Genomic DNA, 20,292 nt, shown 5'->3' with positions numbered 1-20,292 from the left:
CTCTTCAAAGCATGCCTGTCCAGCTCTGCCCACCTCCTAAGGGGATCAGCTGACCTTTAGGGCGGAGGCGGCGTACCCATATGATTCCTATATGGGCTTGATCTCCTGTCCACCTTCCACGGAGCTCCTCAATTGCCAATGGAGAAAAGGAAGGCTGGACAATTAATTAAAAAATAAAATGCCATGTTCCCTCCCAAAACTCCAGACAGACCAGTGCTGTGGCTGAAGCCTGGCCAAAATGAGAAGTGCTCCAAGTTCTGAAGATGACAAACACCAATGATCATTTGCTAAGATGGTGCAAAGTGGCATGGGGCCCTGCTTGCATCTGTCTGCCAACCCCAGTCAGAGCATATGAGATGCTAGGCAGTCTCCACTTGGGGACTCCACAGCAGCCCCCAGAGCTCCACTTGCCTCCCCACAGCAGCCCCTAGAGCAGACAGCGCCACACACCAGCCAGACCTTCTGCCCCCGCTAACGATGCTCATGCAGGGATATTCACAGTTATGACTCCAGGGCCATGTGGCTCTGTGTGCTGATGTACCCCGCTGTAAAATTAGAAGTCTGTATTACAGGGCCACATTGTGCAGGAGAGAAGCCACAAGCAACTGAAGAGCTTTCATGAAAAAGACCTCTTTAGAAAACTAGAAATGTGTTATTATTTTTCCCCAATTTACAGGCCCTGAAATTCAGCCTAAACTACAGCCTCTCTCAACTTCATGTCACTCCCAGAAGGGCAGCCTGAGCCCAGGGCTCAGTGGGACAAGCCCAGGGCACCAGGGCACCAGGACACCAGTGGGACGAGCAGTGAGGAAAGCATCATGCTGAACACTTGAAGGCTCCAGCCAGCAAGCGTTCTGTACTACAAACCCTGCGAGAAACAAAAAGTACTCTCCAACAGCCCCATTCTACCCAGGGGCTTGGTGCAATAAAGGAGGTGCCGGGGGAGGTAGCTTTGGTTTGATTAAATTTCTACTTCAGATTCTTACAAGAGTTTTCAAGCCCCTCTCCCCATCCCTACCTACACCACACTGCTCCCAGAGGCTCTCAGATCAAGAACCAGTTGGCTTGCATTTCCAGCAGCCCCTCTTCGCAAACACATGTGAACAAGCTGGCCCTCTGCAACATTTCTTTTTCCCATTATTCAGGGCAACAGGTTGTGGCCACATGGATGGAGGAAGGGCACCAGAATGATCAGGAGAATGGATTCAATGCTTTTAAATGAGTATAACCTATTTTGGTTCAACAATCATAAAAGCCAGTCACCAACATCCCTAGAAAGAATTCACCAAGTAAGAGAAAGGTTTAGGGAGGAGATGCTAGTTGCCACCACCCACAGCCAAGCCTTTCCAGGATCCACAGACATTTAAGTCAAATACTGCATTCAAGTTAATTAAAACAAACAAACGACCTGGTAATGGAATCAGGCAAAGGTCTGCAAGCATGTAACTGATCTGAAATCTATTTACTTTCACCCTGTCATTAGATCTCCTCTCTTGGAATCCTGAAACAAAAAACGTTCCTCTGTGGTCAGCGTCACACCAGGAATGATACTTTCTGACAGGATCTGATACATGCTGCTTAATAGCTGTTTAATCACCCAGGCTGACTAATCAAGTAAAAGGCTTTGTCTTTCCTATTTAAAACTGCAGCTTATCTAATACATCCCTCAGATACTTTAAAACATTCCAGCTCCAGAGTGAGACACATGGAGCCTGGCTTTGTGCTTCCCCACTTGGCCCACTGCAGCTCCAGATCACTGAGATGGCTTTAGGGGGAAAGGCTGAGAAGTCCAGGCCATCACGAAGCTGGAGCTCCTCCTGCTTCCTCTGCCCCATCCAGTTCTTTGCTTCTAGGGGTGGAACAAAGGGGTGGTAGCAGGGAACTCAGCACCCTGAGGGTAGGGAGAGGCCAATGGGAGAAACACAGCCCGCACTCCTCCCCACTTCCCAAGCCCAGACAATGGTTCAGATGTTCTACGCCTACCAAGAGCAAAGAGAAAAGCAAGTGCACACATCACGTTCCTTCAAGTAAACATACAAAGTATTTAGAATATCAATACTTTTCATTTTGTTCCTCTTCAGTTTTGGGGTATTTCTGCAAACAACTGGATAACCTGATCAAAATTTCTGAGGGCGTGCATTGCTCCCTTGTTAAAAGGGCCACCATATACGCATGGTACACATTTGCATGATACATTTTTTTGGAAAAATATTTTAAGAAACAGGGTGCCTCGGTGCCTCAGTCATTTAAGCATCCAAATCTTGGTTTCAGCTCAGGTGGTGATCTCAGGGTCATGAGATCGAGACCTGGGTTGGAATCAGGACTCAACATGGATTCCGCTTGAGGATTCTCTCCCTCTGCCCCTCCCACTTGTGTGCTCTCACTCTCAAATAAATACATACATCTTTAAAATATATATATTTAAGAAAACAACCAGTACATTCAAAGCAAACTACTGTATGGTATTTCTAGGAAACAGCTCAAATATATTTTCCAAATTTTAGAGTGCCAAAAAAACAAAAAAAAAAAAAAGCCAAACCAAGAAGATTATAATAAACAAATAAGTCCAAGGATAAAATACACTCACTTAACAGGTGCCTGAGAGACAGACAGATAAGTAAAAACACTTCTTTATTTTGAATTTTTAATAGAGAGGCCGTGAGTCCGTGTCTCCAACAAACCATTGGAACAAACATGACCATTCTGGGACTGGAAAAATACAGGTGGTTGCCTCAAGGAAGAAAAATGGAAGCACAGAAACCCAACATTAGTGAACATGATGTTTCAGTACCTTCAGAGTGATTTCCTCAGAAGTCAGTTTATGTCTAGGGAGTACTAGCCGTCTATGAATCCCCTACACTAAATAAAGTCTACTAACCATTCATTACATCCAATTAATAGAAATATAGTCTAGACACTTTCTGAGATCATGCTGTGTCTAAGGTAATAAGGACCAGCATCCAATAACTAGAACACAGACATAAAGGCCCATAATCATTGTAAAGACAAAAGTATAGAGATTTCAATCAAAAGTAACAAGAAACATTATAATACTTAAAAGAACTGTAAGGTTTTCATGGCATCTGGGTGGCTCAGTCAGTTAAGTGCCCGACACTTGATTCCAGCTCAGGTCATGATCTCATCAGATCATGAGATCAAGCCCGTACAGGGCTCTAAGCTGGACATGGAGCCTGCTTAAGGTTCTCTCTCTTCTCTGCCTCTCCTTCCAACTCTAAATAAATAAATTAAATATTTTTTTAAAAGAAGAATGGGAATGGTAAGGTTTCCTACTTTAATTGCTGTTTTATGAATGTTAAAAAAAAAACCTCATTTATTAAACTTGGAATGAGTAAAAAGATTAGAAACAAAACCCATATTGGGAGTGCCTGGGTGGCTAGTAGGTTGAGCATCCAACTGCTTGGTTTCGGCTCAGTTCATGATCTCAAGGCCGTGGGATCGAGCCCCACTGAGTACAGAGCTCACTTGAGACTCTCTCCCTCTGACCCTCCCCAAAACAAACAAACAAATAAATAAATAAATCTATCTTAAAAAAAATAAATAAAACCCAGGTCAATGAGCATTAAGTGTCCCACAGTAATAAAAATAATAAAATTATCTACAGTTAGCATGTGCTATGTGCCAAGCATGGTGCTAATCCCCAAAGCCCTACAATGTCTGCACTCTTGCTATTTCCATTTTATGAATGAGGAAACCAAGGCATGAGGGTTAAGGGACTCACCCAACATTCCACGGCCAGTAAGTGACTCACATGCAAGCAACCGGCCCCCAAAGTCCCCAGGGGCTCTTGGCCACTACACCGTTCTGTCACGATGCTTCGTTGTTTATACCCAACTAATGGCCACAGAAACACTGCAGACGGCAAATAAAAGATTTCCCTTCCTTGAGCATAAAGGCTCTGGCTCAGATATGAGGTAATTTACCATACTTGTGAAATTTTAAACTCTGTTTAAACTTTTACCTAGATTGATAAGTTTATTTCAACCCACCAAACTACAAAAGCAAAGATGTACCCTGTACCATTCCAAAAATGCAATGATATATACAAATAAAGAGGATGCTTTGTTCAATTTTTTTAAAGATTTATTTATTTATTTATTTATTTGAGAGAAAGAGAGCAGGGGGAAGGGGCACAGGGAAAGAGGATTTCAAGCAGGCTCTGCACTGAGTGCAGAGCCCGACATGGGGTTGATCCCACCACCCTGAGGTCATTAACTGAGCCAAAAAATCAAGAGTTGTACACTTAAAAGACTGAGCCACCCCAGCGCCCCACTTTGTTCAATTTTTAAAAGACAAAACTCCTTTAACATTCATAGTATGTGCTTTGGCCTTTAGGATTAAAGGTGACAAAGATGCTCACAATCATAATATAATAGGTGATGTCCTACTAGACATCACAGACACCAGGGTCATTGAAATGCACGTCACAGTCTGCAGGTGACCTGTGGTAATGTTTCCATCAATTCCCAGGAAAGGAGAAAGTTAACAATGTGCTGAGTATTTTACAAAACTAAATTTAGCCCATGTTTAAATGCTAATTATGTCCTTCCTTCAGTTGTTAAGAGGTTTATTTTATTAAATGAAATATCAAGACGCAGTGTTGTTTTAGCATGCTTGCTTGGCACATTTAAAATAAGTTAGAAGCTCTTTATCACAATTTTTTTAATTTACTTTTTTTTTAAGATTTTATTTATTTATTCTTGAGAGAGAGAGAGAGAGAGAGAGAGAGGCAGAGACACAGGCAGAGGAGAAGCAGGCTCCATGCAGGGAGCCTGATGTGGGACTCCATCCCAGGTCTCCAGGATCCCACTCTGGGCCAAAGGCAGGTGCTAAACCACTGAGCCACCCCAGGGCTGCCCCTAGTTTTTTTTTTTTTTTTTTTTTTTTTTTTTAAGTAAGCTCTCTGCCCAACATGGGGTTTGAACTCATGACCCCGAGGATCAAGAGCCCTGTGCTCTACCAACTCAGCTAGCCAGGTGCCCTTATTTCTACAGTTTCTTTTTAAAATTGGTTCTCAAGTCTGGGAACCAATGAGCAAGGAGAGCTAGAAGTCACTCTTGGAAAAAGCTAGTTAAATAATAACCTGGCTAGAGAACTTAAAAATAAAACAAAACCAAAAAAAAAAAAAAAGTCCCTTAGGAGTACAGTGCAGGACCAGCAATTTTGGAAAATTATTTCCACTGCATAATTCATCATAAAAGCACAGACTAAGCTGTCATCCTCAAGAGAGGAATATTATTCTAACTATCAAAGCCAGCAATACTTCAAGGCTTCAAAAATACTTAGTGATGTTGCCATGCTAATACTACCTATTTGTACTGTAACTCTAGATCAAAAAAGCAGATGTTTCAAATTGGATAGGGTTGCTCAAATTTAACACCATTATCTTGATAGCTTGCCCGACCATGCTCCTCCCTACTTACTCAAAACATTACCCTTGAAACAAGTAATTTTAAGGATCTTTCTCAATGTAGTAAGGGAACTATTCCCTGTTACAATTTGTATAGTGAATTCTAAACTTGAATTAACTATATAAATAGAAGTTCAAGATAGAGAACAAAACGACAAAACAAAACAAAAAATCCTAACAGTTTGTTATCCAATTTAAAAAGGGCAGTTTCAACTGGAGGTTCAGCCTGTAAATCTTTACACGTTCTCTGTTTAGCTGGGATAATACATAGGTAGGCACACAAAGCATCAATTCTGAAGACTTGCTTTATTAAACCATAGAATGTAAGTCTGTTAAAAGGTTCATTAATCTGTTCAACAAACTATATGTGTGTTCACTGTGCCCTTCCAAAATTTGGGATAAAACTACTTGGTACTAGTACTGCAATGTCTGTGTCACCACTGTGTCCCTTCCTTCTGTATGTCCCTTTTCCTCTGAGGCTCCCAGCTTGAGATACAGGAATATCTGTGGTTCTTGGTGGTGGAAGTACAATCTAGGGAGTGTCTCTTCAAGACAACACAAAGAGCTAACAGCAAAAAGTAAAGCTTCCCTTTCCTCAAAGGCTTCCTTCCTGTTCCCTGTCTTAAAAAAAAAAAAAAAAAAGACTCCAAACTTCTTCCGCCAAGGGAATGGCACACAGATGCTTTCCTCACACTGCTTCTTACAGCAGCAAAGCTCATCACACCTACAGACCAGACACCGAAGGGCCGCCCAGAATCAATACTTCCATTTTGCTTTTAAAAGAAACGCCTGGAGGGACACCTGGGTGGTGACTGAGCGTCTGCCTTTGGCTCAGGGCACGATCCCAGGTCCTGGGATCGAGTCCCACATCAGGTTCTCCGCAGGGAGCCTGCTTCTCCCTCCGCCTCTGTCTCTGCCTCTCTCTGTGTCTCTCATGAATAAATAAATTATTTTTAAAATAATCAAAAAAAATAAAAGAAACGTTAGGAAAGCACAAACCAGAGGGCAAATACGTACACGTACACACACACACACACACACACACACACACACACTAACCAGAGCTGGTCCCACAGTGGAAGACAGGAAATAATGAGGATCAATCACAGTTTGGTAGGGTTCTAAAAGAACCCTAAGAAACAAAAATAAGCTGCCCAAGGACACTTGAAGCAAACATTTCTGGTAATGTCATTTCTACACCCCGGTATATACACGCTTATTGCATAAAACAGCTGCATGACTGCAAGGAACAGCTTAAAAAAAAAAAAACACTGCTTCCCCAAGAAACTCCAACTGTACAAGATGAAAACTAATCGAAAAGTCCAAATCAGATGATCGACCATCCCGGCCCATGCATACTGCTCTATATGTGCTGCTGCCCCAGCTGAGGCAGGAGGCATGGAGAATGTCTGTAAGGGACCCAGGCTCCTCTGCTAGCTGGTAACGACTTCAGAGAGCAAGAGCAAGTGGCTGTCTTATTTCACTTGACACCTTCAATTCTTGCATCAGCTACTGCAGGCAAACAGAGCCTGTCGAGAACACCAGCCCTGCCCACCCCGGTTTTCCTGACGCTCCGAGAAGCAAGTTACAAAGCTCCTATTAATCTTACCTACTTACCCTGTTTGACTCAATGCTACATATTAAGTACAGGTGGGATAAATCTGAATCTTAGGCCTCAAAAAATTTTACAGATTACCTTGTCTAGCCCTCCATTATACAGATGTAGGAATTCAGATGGAAAAGCCCTGATGGCTAGCTCAGGGATATATGCCAAGTTAGCGGCAGAACCAGACAGCATCTCGACTGCCAGTTCATCCTGCCATGCTGACCCTCCACATACACGAGGACCCCAGGCCCGGCGACTGTACAGGAGCTGAAGCTGAAGGGCTGCACCGTGACCGGCCCTATAAGCAGGAACTGTGGCCCACAGGCCACTCAAAAGCTGAGGAGCCCGTGCTTCCCAAGAAGTCAGCATCTAGGCAAAGGATAGGCAGGAGGCAAGTACTCTGCATCTAGATAACTTAGGTAATTCCTTCCCCTGCTGCCGGAATTCAAGTAAAAACAAATCAGGAGAGGCATTTTTATTAAACACACCTGGCTAGGGAGTAGAAGGCATTTTTTTTTCTTTCTTTCTTTTCTTCTTAATGGGAGAGAATTTATTTAGCTTTATGAGACTTTATGTTCACAGTAATATATACCCTTGGCACAGGAAGGTCCTATGAAAGTTCCATAAATTACCTTAATAAGGTAAATACGTAGGCCAATTTTATGAGGCTTTCCTACATTAATTTTCAGAGAGTTAATAGTTGTGAGTACATGATCACAATCAAAATGGCAAAATAAACCAACCAAGGGACAAGGTGTGACACTTGGGCTATCAAATCTGATTTATTAAACTGGACCAGTCATTCTCAACCTTGGCTACACACGAGAATCAACTGCCAAACATGTGAGTTAACCACCTTGGACATTCAACCCAGGCAAACCTTCAGATGTCTAAACTCTCAGACTTCTAGTCTTCAAAGATGAGGTCCCAGACTTGTGGAACAGATACGTCATACCTACTTTGCTCTGCCTGAATTCCTGACCCACAGAATCCATGAACATAAGAAAATGGTTGTTTTAGAAACCATTAAGTTTGGGGGCAATGAGTTGAACAATGATCGTTACTGGGACATCTGAAAAGCACTTAAAAATCTCAATACCAAAAAAAAAAAAAAAAATCTCAATACCTAAGGTGTATTACAGCCCAATTCAGCCAGAAGCTCCAAGGGTAGGACCCAGGCATCTGTTTAAGGCACCCCAGCTGATTCTAATGAGCAATCATGGCCAGACCGCTGCTGTCCAATACGGTAGCCACCTGCCACAAGCATGCAGCTGTTTAAATTTAAATTAATGAAAATTAAGCAAAATTTAAAATTCAGTTATTTGGTTGCACCAGCCACATATCAAGAGCTCAATTATCATATACAGCTGGTGGTTACCATACTGGATGTAGATATATAGAACATGTCCATCATCCCAGAAAATTCTATTGGACAGTACTAGCCTAAACCAGTAGTTGTCTCAACCTAAAGCACTAGTCTGTACCAGTCTAAACCACTATTCTGATCCTAAACTAACAGCATCAGCATCATCTAGGAATTTGTTAGAAATGTAAATTCTCAAGCCACATCTGAGACCTCCTGCATCAGAACCTTTTGATTGAGGTGGAGTTCTCCAAAACTCTGATGCACACTGAAGAGTGAGAACTCCTGGTTCTGTTACTGCCCAAACAAAATCATTTTTCTCATGACCTATATAGCATACTTAAATCGGCAAATTATCAACTTTTACTTCCATTATAATGTAAGAGAATAGTTCATGCTGGTCATAACCATTTCAAAGGTATATTTCTTTGTTAAGAAATGTGCTTGACAAGAAATGCCTTTCAGTTAGCAAAGGATTCTAAAAAACGTCATAAAGATGCTATTATTTATAATCAGAAACCTTAAGGTCCAAAAATCATTTAAAAGGTTAAAAATTATGAAACTAAACAGACTACTGAACTATTAAAATTATAATTATGAAAATTATACAGCATAACAGAATAGAAATGGGAGAAAAGCAAAACACAAAACTGTGACTGCAAATTTGTGTATTACTTAGACACGGACAAAATGAGGGTAGAGGGAAAAGAACTGGTTAGGCTTGGACAGACAATGACCCTCACCCCTTTGTCTTTCTGCCATACATCTCATAAAGTTACCTATGAAAAAAACATTTTAGAGTATCTGAGGAAGCAATTTTTTAAAAAGATATAATTGTGCTTTGATGTGAAAAATCCACTGCAAGAATAATCTGGTAAAACAGTTCTACTACTTTTATGATTTACTGAATTGTTCATTTCATAGAAACATGAAATCCAGACAGGACTCAAGCAAATAATGAGGCATAGATGGGTTGTCCAATTCCCAAGAGTCTGCAAGGATATCTTCCCTCTACTTTCCCTCTTAACCTTAGATCCAACAATCAAATGGAAGAATTATGCATTTTTACAAGTAAAATTTTAGAGATGTGAATACTTGACTTGTTTATTTAGTTTTCACAGAATTGTTGGGTGATAAAATTCCAAATAAACTAATTCCCAAGGAGGAACTTCTCACATTTTCTTCTTACATTTGCAAGTCTAAAATCCCAGAAATATTTTGTAGAGTGATTTTCTCTGAAAAGATATAGCACCGGGGCACCTGGGTGGCTCAGTTGGTTGGGTGACCGAATATTGATTTTGGCTCAGGTCATGATCTCAGGATCCTGTAATTGAGCCCCTTGATCAGGCTCCATGATCAGCAGGGAGTTTGCTTGAAGATTCTCTCTCCCTCTCCCTCTGCCCTTCCCCTTGCTCACACATATGTATGTGCTCTCTCTTTAAAATAAATAAGTCTTACCAATAAATAAATAAATACATACATACATACATACATACATACATACAAAAAAACTCCTGAATCCCACATAAATCAATTCTTGGGCAGCCCAGGTGGCTCAGTGGTTTAGCGCTGCCTTCAGTCCAGGGCATAATCCTGGAAAACCGGGATAGAGTCCCATGTGGGGCTCCCTGAATGGAACCTGCATCTCCCTCTGCCTGTGTCTCTGCCTCTCTCTCTCTCTCTCTCTGTCTCTGAGTAAATGAATAATTTTTTTTAAAAAAATCAATTCTTGATTGTTTTAACACATGTTTTTTGGTTTTTTTAAGTTTTATTTATCTACTTGACAGAGAAAGAAAGTACAGCGGGGGAGCAGCAGGCAGCAGTAAAGAGAGAAACAGGCTCCCCGGAGCAAGGAACCCGATGCGGGGCTCAATCCCAGGACCCTGGGATCATCACCTGAGCTGACAGGAGATGCTTAACTAATTGAGCCACTCAAGAGCCCCTAATAGATGTTTTCATATAAATTTTAGCCTTACTTCCTTTATTGACAGCTCTGTTGCTAATAAACTGAACTTCTTAAGTTGTCAAGGCACAATGTAATCTTTCTGAGTGTTTCTGTGTTGGTTTCTCTGCTATTCTGTTTTCTGTGCTGGTAATGTTCTCCAAACTCCTTTAAATTCTAAATGCAGGGGCACCTGGATGGCTCAGCCATTGAGCGGCCTTTGGCTCAGGGTGTGATCCTGAATTCCCAGGATGGAGTCCCACATCAGGCTCCTTGCATGGCACCTGCTTCTCCTCCCTCTGCCTGTGTCTCTGCCTTTCTCTCTATGTCTCTCATGAATCAATAAATAAAATCTTTAAGAAAATAAGTAAATAAATAAATTCTAAATGCATAAACACCTTCTCTAGTATAGCTCGAGGGAAGATTTGAGAAGGGGGTGGCTGAATAATTCTGAGAAACCTTGATGTCTTCAAAAGGCCTATTTGGGGAAACTCATTCCTGAAAAATTTCTGAAAAATATAACTCATTCCTGAAAAATATATGAGTGCATGGCCTGTGTAATTTTGTTAAACATCAGAAACAATCCAAGTTATCTGCTTATCTCTAACTAGATTTTTTCAAAAACAACCAACTTAACGGGTACAGTGGTAAACTGGCCAGTTTGGTATCAGGTAGAAAAAATTTCCCAGCCAAACAAACATAGATATTTTTAAATTAAAGATAACTCAAAAAAAATCAACTAAAATTTTAGTGATACAGAAACAGGATTTTCCTATTTTCATGGTTTCTTGTACTGACTATAGCTAATTATCTTCATGAATGCTGTTAATTAAGCATTGACTAAGGCAGCTACTACCTTCAATTATAGGATTTACTGGCAGCCCAGGTGGCTCAGCGGTTTGGCATGGCCTTCAGCCCAGGGTGTGATCCCAGGGACCTGGGATCGAGTCCCACATCAGGCTCCCTGCATGGAGCCTGCTTCTCCCTCTGCCTGTGTCTCTGCCTCTCTGTGTGTGTCTCTCATGAATAAATAAATAAAATTTTTAAAAAAATAATAAATAAAATTTTTAATTAAAATAAAAAGGCCAGATGGGCAGCCCAGGTGGCGCAGCGGTTTAGCGCTGCCTGCAGCCCAGGCCTTGATCCTAGAGACCCTGGATCAAGTCCCATGTCAGGCTCTCTGCATGGAGCCTGCTTCTCCCTCTGCCTGTTCTCTGCCTCTCTCTCTCTCTCTCTCTCTCTCTCTCTGTGTGTGTGTGTGTGTGTGTCTATGAATAAATAAATAAAATCTTAAAAAAAAAAAAAAAAAGCCAGAGACCAAAAAAAAAGCTCTTGGAAATTAAAAATGATAAAGTAGGGGATCCCTGGGTGGCGCAGCGGTTTAGCGCCTGCCTTTGGCCCAGGGCGTGATCCTGGTGACCCGGGATCGAATCCCACGTCGGGCTCCCGATGCATGGAGCCTGCTTCTGTCTCTGCCTCTCTCTCTCTGTGACTATCATAAAAAAAAAAATGATAAAGTAAAAGAAAAATTAAACATAAAAGATGGATGATAAGAGGAACTCTCCCAGAAGGCAGAACAAAAAGACAAGAAGGATATACATTTCCAGGTTAGAAAGACCTACTGTGATTTCTCAAAAATGGGGAAGAAAAGAATATTCTACAAAATTCCAGAGAGTAAAAATCCATGTCACATCTAAAAGATTAGAAACCCAAAGAGCAGGGCACCTGGTTGACTCAGTTGGTCAAATATCTCCCTTCAGCTTGGGTCATGATCCCAGCCAGGGTCCTGAGATCGAGCCCCACATTAGGCTCTCTGGGAGCCTGCTTTTTCCTCTTCCTCTGCCATTATCCCCAGCTTGTGGGCACACATGCATTCACTCTCTCTCTGTCAAGTAAATAAATAAAGTCTTTAAAGAAAATGTTTTTTAATTTAAAAGAATTTTTTAATTTGAAAAAAAAAAAAGAAAGAAACCCAAATAGCTTTGGACTTTTCAACAGAAACACAGGTAAGTAAAAGACAACAGAGCAACCAAATGTCTATAAAAATGGAATTTGATACCCATGGAAACTATCAATGAGATGAGTAGTAGAATAGATATTTTCTTGGCTTCAAAAACTTTACTTCCAAACACCCTTTCAAAGGAAGCTACTAAATAATATGCTCTACAAAATTAAGGCAGTAAACCAAGAAAGAAAACAGAAACAAAAAAAAAACAAGAGATTGCACATAGAAGAGAGGTAAAATCCTCAAAATGATGTGACAGGCAACCCCAAGATGACAGCTATATCAGGCAGAGAAGACTGCCAGTTCATAAAGGAGCATGTTGGAAGGCTTAAGAAGAAATGTCTCTAAGGAGATGAAATCAAGAGAGTACCTGATGTGTTTAAATGTCTTAAAAGGAGATTTATGCAAGGGGCAGAAAATTTAAATGTTGAATTAAGGATAAGTACATAGAAAATGAAGCAAATTAAAGAAAAAAGAAAAACAATAGTTAACTCCAGGGAAAACAAAAAATTTTGTATGACTGGAAAAGAAATCATAGAAGAGCACATGGCTCAACTGTAAGTAGCTGACTATATTATATAATCATAAGTAATATAAACACTAAATTTTGACACAACCAAAATTACCATGTAAGTATTTTGGGAAAATGAGGGATGGGAAGAATTTGGGGGTGGGGAGGATGGGACATAGAATGAAAACACAGAGCAAATAAAAAAAAAAAAAAAAAAACTAGCACTACCAACCTGTTATTCAGAAATATGGAGGAAAATTCCAAAAGGATGAGCTAAAATTGCTATATGTGGTTGCTTCTGAGAAAAGAAATGAAAAAAGAGGATTCCTTCTTTTTTATCATAGATTTTATAAATTATAAAACTACTTTACACTTTAAATTATGTACACTGGGGGCACCTGGCTGGTTCAGTCAGAAGAATATGAGACTTGATCATGAGGGTCATGAGTTCAAGCCCCCTTATATTAAGTAATCAAAAGAGATTACTTAAAAAATGAAGTACACTGAATTTACATTTTTTTTAAGAATTTATTTGACAGAGGGAGAGCACAAGGAGTGGGAGCGACAGGCAGAGGGAGAGGGAGAAGCAGGCTTTCTGCTGAGCAGAGAGCCCCATGCGGGGCTCAATCCCAGGACCCTGAGGTCATGACCTGAGCCAAAGGCAAGGGCTTAACCCACTGAGCCACCCAGGCACCACTAAAATACACTGATTTTACATACACACACATATACATGTACGTGTGCAACCACAAACACACATTCAGAACCCAACCTCTTAACCACTAAGCTTATTTTTCAAATTATAAATTTATAAATCATTAATGGACTGTGAAATTAATTCAGTAAGTCAATCATCATTTCTAAAATGAATTAGAACAGAGAGGGATAGGAAGTAACAAATACGCTGCACACAGTAACATTTTCATGAACCTTCACTCAAGTGCGCACGCGTGCACACACACACACACACACACACACACACACACACAGTCCGTGATATTAAATGTATTTTTAACTGTGGACTGTGAACAAAATGATTTTTAAATCACTACTCTAATCTACACTGCATTATGATTACTTTTAGTTTTGTTTTTAAAGGTAAGAGATTCCAGGGACACCTGGGTGGCTCAGCGATTGAGTGTCTGTTTTCGGCTCAGGTGGTGATCCTGGAGTCCTGGGATCGAGTCCCACATCAGGCTCCTCTCGAGGAGCCTGTGTCTCTGCCTCTCTCTGTGTGTCTCTCTTGAATAAATAGATAAATCTTTAAAAAATATATAAAGGTAGATTGAAATCTCTTTTACTTTTTAAAGGTTTCATTTATTTATTCAAGAGAGACAGAGAGAGAGGCAGAGACACAGGCAGAGGGAGAAGCAGGCTCCTCGAGAGGAGACTGATGTGGGACTCGATCCCAGGACCCCAGGATCACCACCTGAGCCGAAAACAGATGCTCAACCTCTGAGCCACCCAGGTGTCCCTCTACCTTTATTTTATTTATTTTTTTTAAATTTTTATTTATTTATGATAGTCACAAAGAGAGAGAGAGAGACAGAGACACAGGCAGAGGGAGAAGCAGGCTCCATGCACCAGGAGCCTGACGTGGGATTCGATCCCGGGTCTCCAGGATCGCGCCCTGGGCCAAAGGCAGGCGCCAAACCACTGCACCACCCAGGGATCCCTCTACCTTTATTTTAAAACAAAGGCATGGCAAACACTGACAGCTAATGACAATATTCCATTATAATGCTCTTTAAAATACCACTAATGGGGGTGCCTGGGTCTCTCTCTGTCTCTCATGAAAAAATAAATAAATCTTAAAAAAAAAAAATATATATATATATATATAAATAAAATACCACTAAGTCATGCATGAAGAATAATCACTCTTATATTAATGAAATCTAAATGCTCTGCTTTTTTACAACCAACTATAATATTTGAGCTAGAGAGAAATATAACCACAAAGAAACAAAAGAGAATTCAAAGTCAAATAATTTTATAAGGTGGAATTATTACTGATTCTTAAATGATCTATTTTTTAAATTTCACATGACTTTCACTAATTTCTAAATTTCTGGTCTGCAAAGATACTCAAGCAGAAGGAGCCATCCTAGAAGCCATTGGAATAGCAGGGGAAGCCAGCTTGGAAAAAAAATTGCAACATACGATACATGAACTAGAAAATATATATACAGTCAACCAGTCAACCAAGAAATGTAGCTTTCCACCACTGACCTTCGGAGATACACTTTACACACTACACAGCACATTTTGCAGTATGGAAAAATTGGGCAAGTAGCTAAAACTTTGATGCTCTTTTACTAAGAGCCTAAATTTATCCCATTCTTCTTTTAGCCCAGCCAAGTTATACATGCACATTGCTTTGAATGCTTACCCAAAGATTCACTTATATAAAACAAAAACTTCTATAGAAACAAGTTCCATTATACTCTCTTCATGATAAAGCTTTACTTCCTAAAAGTTATAAAAATCAAATACATAAGCCATCCATCTATATACATTTTTTTAAAGATTTTATTTACTTATTCATGAAAGACACAGAGAGAGAGAGAAAGAGAGGCAGAGACACAGGCAGAGGGAGAAGCAGGCTCCACGCAGGGAGCCGGACGTGGGACTCGATCCTGGGACCCCAGGATCAGGCCCTGGGCTGAAGGCAGGCACCAAACTGCTGAGCCACCCAGGGATCCCATCCATCTATATTTTTAAAACACCACTCTCATCCAAACTAGATGTAAAAAAAACAAAAAGAATGAGTACTAAAATATGGGTAAAGTTAGAAAAGACATTTGTTGAAACATACATAAACAATATATTCATGTATTTGTGTTTGTGTGTGTCTGAAAATATTAATTTTTTTTTTTTTTGGAGAGATGAGGGGATGAGAAGAACAGGAGGTAATAGTGCAAAAGAAGACTTTACCCTATGTATCTGTTCATACTTTGGTTGTTAAGCCATTAATTTGGGCAAACTGGGGTTCTCATTCTCTTCCCCCTTGCTGACTTGCCTTGATTCTGCATCCTATTCCATGCACCACGTGTGCGTGCACACACATACACACAACCAGCCAGAAGTAATCTGCAGCAGGCATGCTTTCACTTTCTTTGACAGAAGACTTTCTCCTAATCTTGAAAAAGTGAACCTACATTCTTAGCACCCACATGACTAGCACAAATGCCACCTTCCTTGCAGGCTGGGTCACTTCCCATAGCCCCTCCTCAGTACCCTCATCACACTAGGGAGCCTACTCAGTGCTGACACTTGCTGAGCACCTGCGATGTGCCAGGTGCTATTTAGGGCACAGGACACAAAGGCAAGCAGGATAAGGTACCTGCCTTCAGGGAGCGTGCATCCTCAGGAGGAGACAGAAGAGGAAACAGGTAATCTCCAAATAATATGGTGCATATAATGGCAAAAGTATAATCTACATAATCTACCTCACTGTATTCTATTTTTCCCTCTTCCTTCCCACATCTCAAAGGTGCGAACCTCTGATATATCCTTGGATCCTCTGTGCTGGGAGCTATGTGATGTAAACTTCATAAATATCTCCTGGATATAAATGCAATATTACTTTTTTTTTTGCAATATTACTTTTAAAAACACGTTCATATATATCTTAATGTTTCAAAATGGTGATCAATATATATCTCAAGTATTAACCAGGACCTCTGTGTTGTATTATAATTTTAGAACTTCAAAACAAATATCTTTAACCTCAGAAGCTCTATGGTCTTTTAGCCTTTAACGTGTAGTCTTGGCTTTGATTCCATGGGGGTGGGGGGGACATTATGAAAGCTAAGCCTATTTGTTTCTTTCCCTGGAAATCAAAGCATCCCTGCTTGTTTTTACTGGGAGAACTGAAAACTCTCACTTACTAATTTAAAATTTCTATTCGTGGGCAGCCTGGGTGGCTCAGCGGTTTGGTACCGCCTTCAGCCCAGGGCCTGACCTAGAGACCCGAGATCGAGTCCTACGTCAGGCTCCCTGCATGGAGCCTGCTTCTCCTCCCTCTGTCTGTGTCTCTGCCTCTCTTTCATTCTGTGTGTCTCTCATGAATAAATAAATAAAATCTTCAAAAAAAATTCTATTTGTGGTTAATACATTAACAATTTCTGGCAATTTTCAGGAAAATAATAATTCTAACTTTGACACGGGTTTGCCAATATTATTTAAAGACTTCTTATACTTCAAGCCTTGAACTTCTAGGTAAGAAAAATAATATTCCCACCTTTCCCTGAGCTCTATCTCAAAACAAATGATAGAAATGAAATGCAAACACGAAGCATTGTTGTAATTAATCAACCCAGAGCCCAAGGGAGGAATCCTTTCTATTTTTAAATGCACTGTTGCTTTAAGGGAAAACCTGGTGGAGAAATATGAAACCAAGCTGCATAATGAAAATCAAAATGCATTTGGTGTCTCCATCCTTGCAAAGACAGTAATCCTAACCTACAAGCAGCACTGCTGGATAGACTCCGCTCCAGTTTTCTATAAACTGAGTGACCAGTCCCCAGGCGGAATCCCACAGAGAGGGTCCATCCACCAAAGAATCCTATCTGTCAGGAGGACAAAACAACAGAATGCCTAGGTTTCAATGCTGCTCTTAACAATTTCAGATAAGGGGCCATCCCAATAAGCCAGCAGATGGATGAATCCCCAAATCACCCTACAAATCTTTATTTAAAATATCCTGATTCATAACTGCAGTGGTGGCCCTAAAAATGATCAACTAATTATTTAGCATTCCCAACCAATCCTCTACAGTTAAATCGTTCCCATCCAAGTACCACAAAATTAAATGTTTCCCTCCACAAATCACAAAGCTTCATTTCATTAAATAGTAGCTAACAGTAATACTCCCTACGGTTAAGAGTGACAAGGAGCAGGTGCCAAGCCAGCAAGGAGCACAGAAGCAGTGGCTACATTAACAGGAGCTAACATTCTACCTGTTTCCCAGGCTGCTTTGAAGAATCTGACCCAGCAGAATTTGGGGAGGAAACAATAGAAAAACATCCAGGTTTAGGGGGGAAAAAATGTTGATGATGTGGGCATCTGATTAAATCTGTAAATTTTTTAATTTACTCAGTTCACTAGCACCGGGAAATATACAACTACACCACTACAAATGTATCCAAAATACTATAAATCTTTAAAATGTATCTAAAAGTATTATCCAAGGATACATCTATCACCGAAAAGCATTTAGTCACACAACATTTTCAATATAACTTTAGCTATTTCCTATCACCATGACCATCTGTTATAGGTAGCAGAATGTTTGCAAACTGAATAAAAATTTCCAGCCTCAACACAAAAAGCCAAGACCTCCTCGGCTTATCTCCCGACAAATTCTTCCCCAAAATTTAGCAAAACCGTGCCTGAACATGGCATGATTACAAAACAGACGCAGCTGCTCCCTTTAGCGGTAAAATATACAAACCCTACTTCAATCTGTACTCAGTGAAAAATCTCCCAAGAGCAAAAACCACTAAAATGCAGCACATCAATCAACAGGTGACTTTTAGAAACACACGCATCCTCATGTCCCAGAGGAATTAATTCTGTCAAATCTCCCGGGTTGTTGTTTTTTGTTTTTTTTTTTTTCCTCCTTTTCTATTTTTACAAGCTACTGCATTGCTATACTGAATGAATTCCAACCGTTTTCTTCTCAGGGGCTTACCAGAAAAATGCCAGATATTCAGATTATTTTAAGGCATTTTCCCATACTGCTGCGTGGAAGAGAGCAGAATTAATAAGGATCCAAGAGTTACCACTTTTCAAATGCAAATATGTTGCCATCTAGTAAATGCAGCCCCTTTTAAAACATCCCCCCAGTGTCTACACAGCTCAGGGCACTACTTTTGTTTCCTTGAAAATCAAAATTCGCGCATTACATGCAGGCATTATCTCGACCCAGCACCAACAAAATAATAGATTCTAAATGGTCCACGCCTGAGCTCGCATCCTACAACAGTGTTCTGCTTTATGATGGGGGGGAGGCTCCCCCCCCCATCTTACGTACAAAGTCCCAAAACAATTCTGCCAAATAAAGCAAACTGTGCAGTGGTTGGGGGGTGGGGGGGGGGAGGCACTGGGTTCCGCGAAACCAAGGCCTTGGGATGGTCACTGGCCGGCCTCGGGCCTCAGCTTTCTCATCTGTAAAGTGTGGAACTGGCCGTCCGAGGGCTGCACCGCGCCCCTCCCCCCCGCCCCCCGCGCGCACCCGGCCGGCCCGGGCGCCCCGGCTGCCGCGCTCGCGGTGGGAGGGGGCGGGCGCGGGGGCAGCGGGAGGGGAGGAACTTGGACTTGCAGCAGCCTCAGCCGGGAGCGTGCGACAAACTTGGAGCCGTCCTCCTAACAATGGGCAAGAGCCCTCCCGGGTTCCGGGATCCCACTCGCAGGAGCCGGCGGGTGGGCTCCTCCTCCGCGCCCTCGCCGCGCCCGCTTTACCTTTCTCCCTGTTTGGTGTTGGCCGGAGGAGGGTGCAGGACCGTCTGGTTGCCCTCCATCTCCACCACGCACTTGGTGTTCAGTTCCAGTTCTGAAAGCAGAGGGGAGAGGGCCGTTGCGCGCCGAGCATCCGCGCCCGCAGCCCCGCGCGCCGGGCTGTCCCCGGGGAGGGGGTGGGGTGGGGGCGGGGGCGGGGGCGGCCGAGCGGGGCCGGACCCAGGCTGCAGCCGTGCGCCCCGGGCCCCCGCCGTCCCCGCCGTCCCCGCCGTCCCCGCGCCCCGCGCCCCCGCCGTCCCCGCCGTCCCCGCGCCCCCGCACTTTGCAAAGTTGCCCCCGCCCTCGGCCCGACCACGGATAAAAACGAGCGGAAAGCTCCTCACCTCGCCGGTTCATGGGCCGGACCCGGACGGCAACTTTTACCTTGGTATCCGACATGTTGGCGGCGCCCGCGCGGCCCCGGGCGGCCCCTCACGCGCCCCGCCGCCGCCGCCGCCGCCGCCGCGCGCCCCCCGAGCACCGCCGCTCCGCCGTGAGCTCCGCGAGGCAGCGCCGAGGCGCGCGGGCCATCCCGGGGGAGCGCGACGCGGGGCTCGGCCCGGCCGGGGAGGGGCGGGCGCGCGGGCGGGCGGCGGCGGGGCGGGGCGCGGGGCGGGCGGGGAGGCGGAGGCGGAGGCGGAGGCGGAGGCGGCGGCCGCGCGCCCGGCCCAGGCGCCGCTCTAGCCGCTCTCGCCGCTCTGGCCGCTCCGGCCCAGCCGCGCGCGCCGCGCCGCGCCGCCTCCGCTCGCGCCCGCCCCGGGCCCCGCCGCGCCGCCATCTTCCGCGCCCCGCCCGCCGGGCCCCGGGCGCCGGGAAGGGCCGGTGTCCCCGGAGCGCGGCGCGGGTGCGGACGGCGCGGGGGGCGCGGACCGCGGGCGGCCGGGACCCGAGCCCCCGGCGGGGCCGCCGTCTCCCGAACCCCGGAGCCCGGGG

At 43.1% G+C, this 20,292-nt stretch overlaps 1 protein-coding gene across 6 annotated transcripts in view; it reads right to left on the bottom strand.

Moving 5' to 3' along the window:
* The window catches only part of KIF13A (kinesin family member 13A), a 212,482-nt gene extending 192,601 nt beyond the window's left edge, over window positions 1-19,881 (bottom strand). For 2 of the 6 annotated variants that reach the window (XM_055322475.1, XM_055322480.1), the window contains exons 1-2: window positions 19,704-19,878; window positions 19,324-19,414 (exon numbers count right to left, since the gene is read on the bottom strand). In XM_055322475.1, the coding sequence (XP_055178450.1) occupies window positions 19,324-19,414; window positions 19,704-19,758 (146 nt within the window). In that variant the 5' untranslated portion in view covers window positions 19,759-19,878. Of the gene's footprint in view, window positions 1-19,323; window positions 19,415-19,703 lie in introns of those variants that run through there. The other 4 variants (XM_055322478.1, XM_055322476.1, XM_055322477.1 and 1 more) reach the window with 4 other exon arrangements.
* Between the last annotated feature and the right edge of the window lie 411 nt (window positions 19,882-20,292).

The sequence above is a fragment of the Nyctereutes procyonoides genome, unplaced genomic scaffold, assembly GCF_905146905.1.
Source record: "Nyctereutes procyonoides isolate TBG_1078 unplaced genomic scaffold, NYPRO_anot_genome, whole genome shotgun sequence".
NCBI lineage: Eukaryota > Metazoa > Chordata > Mammalia > Carnivora > Canidae > Nyctereutes > Nyctereutes procyonoides.
The sequence above is the reverse complement of the archived record's forward strand: the minus strand, read 5'-3'. Positions and strand labels throughout refer to the sequence as shown.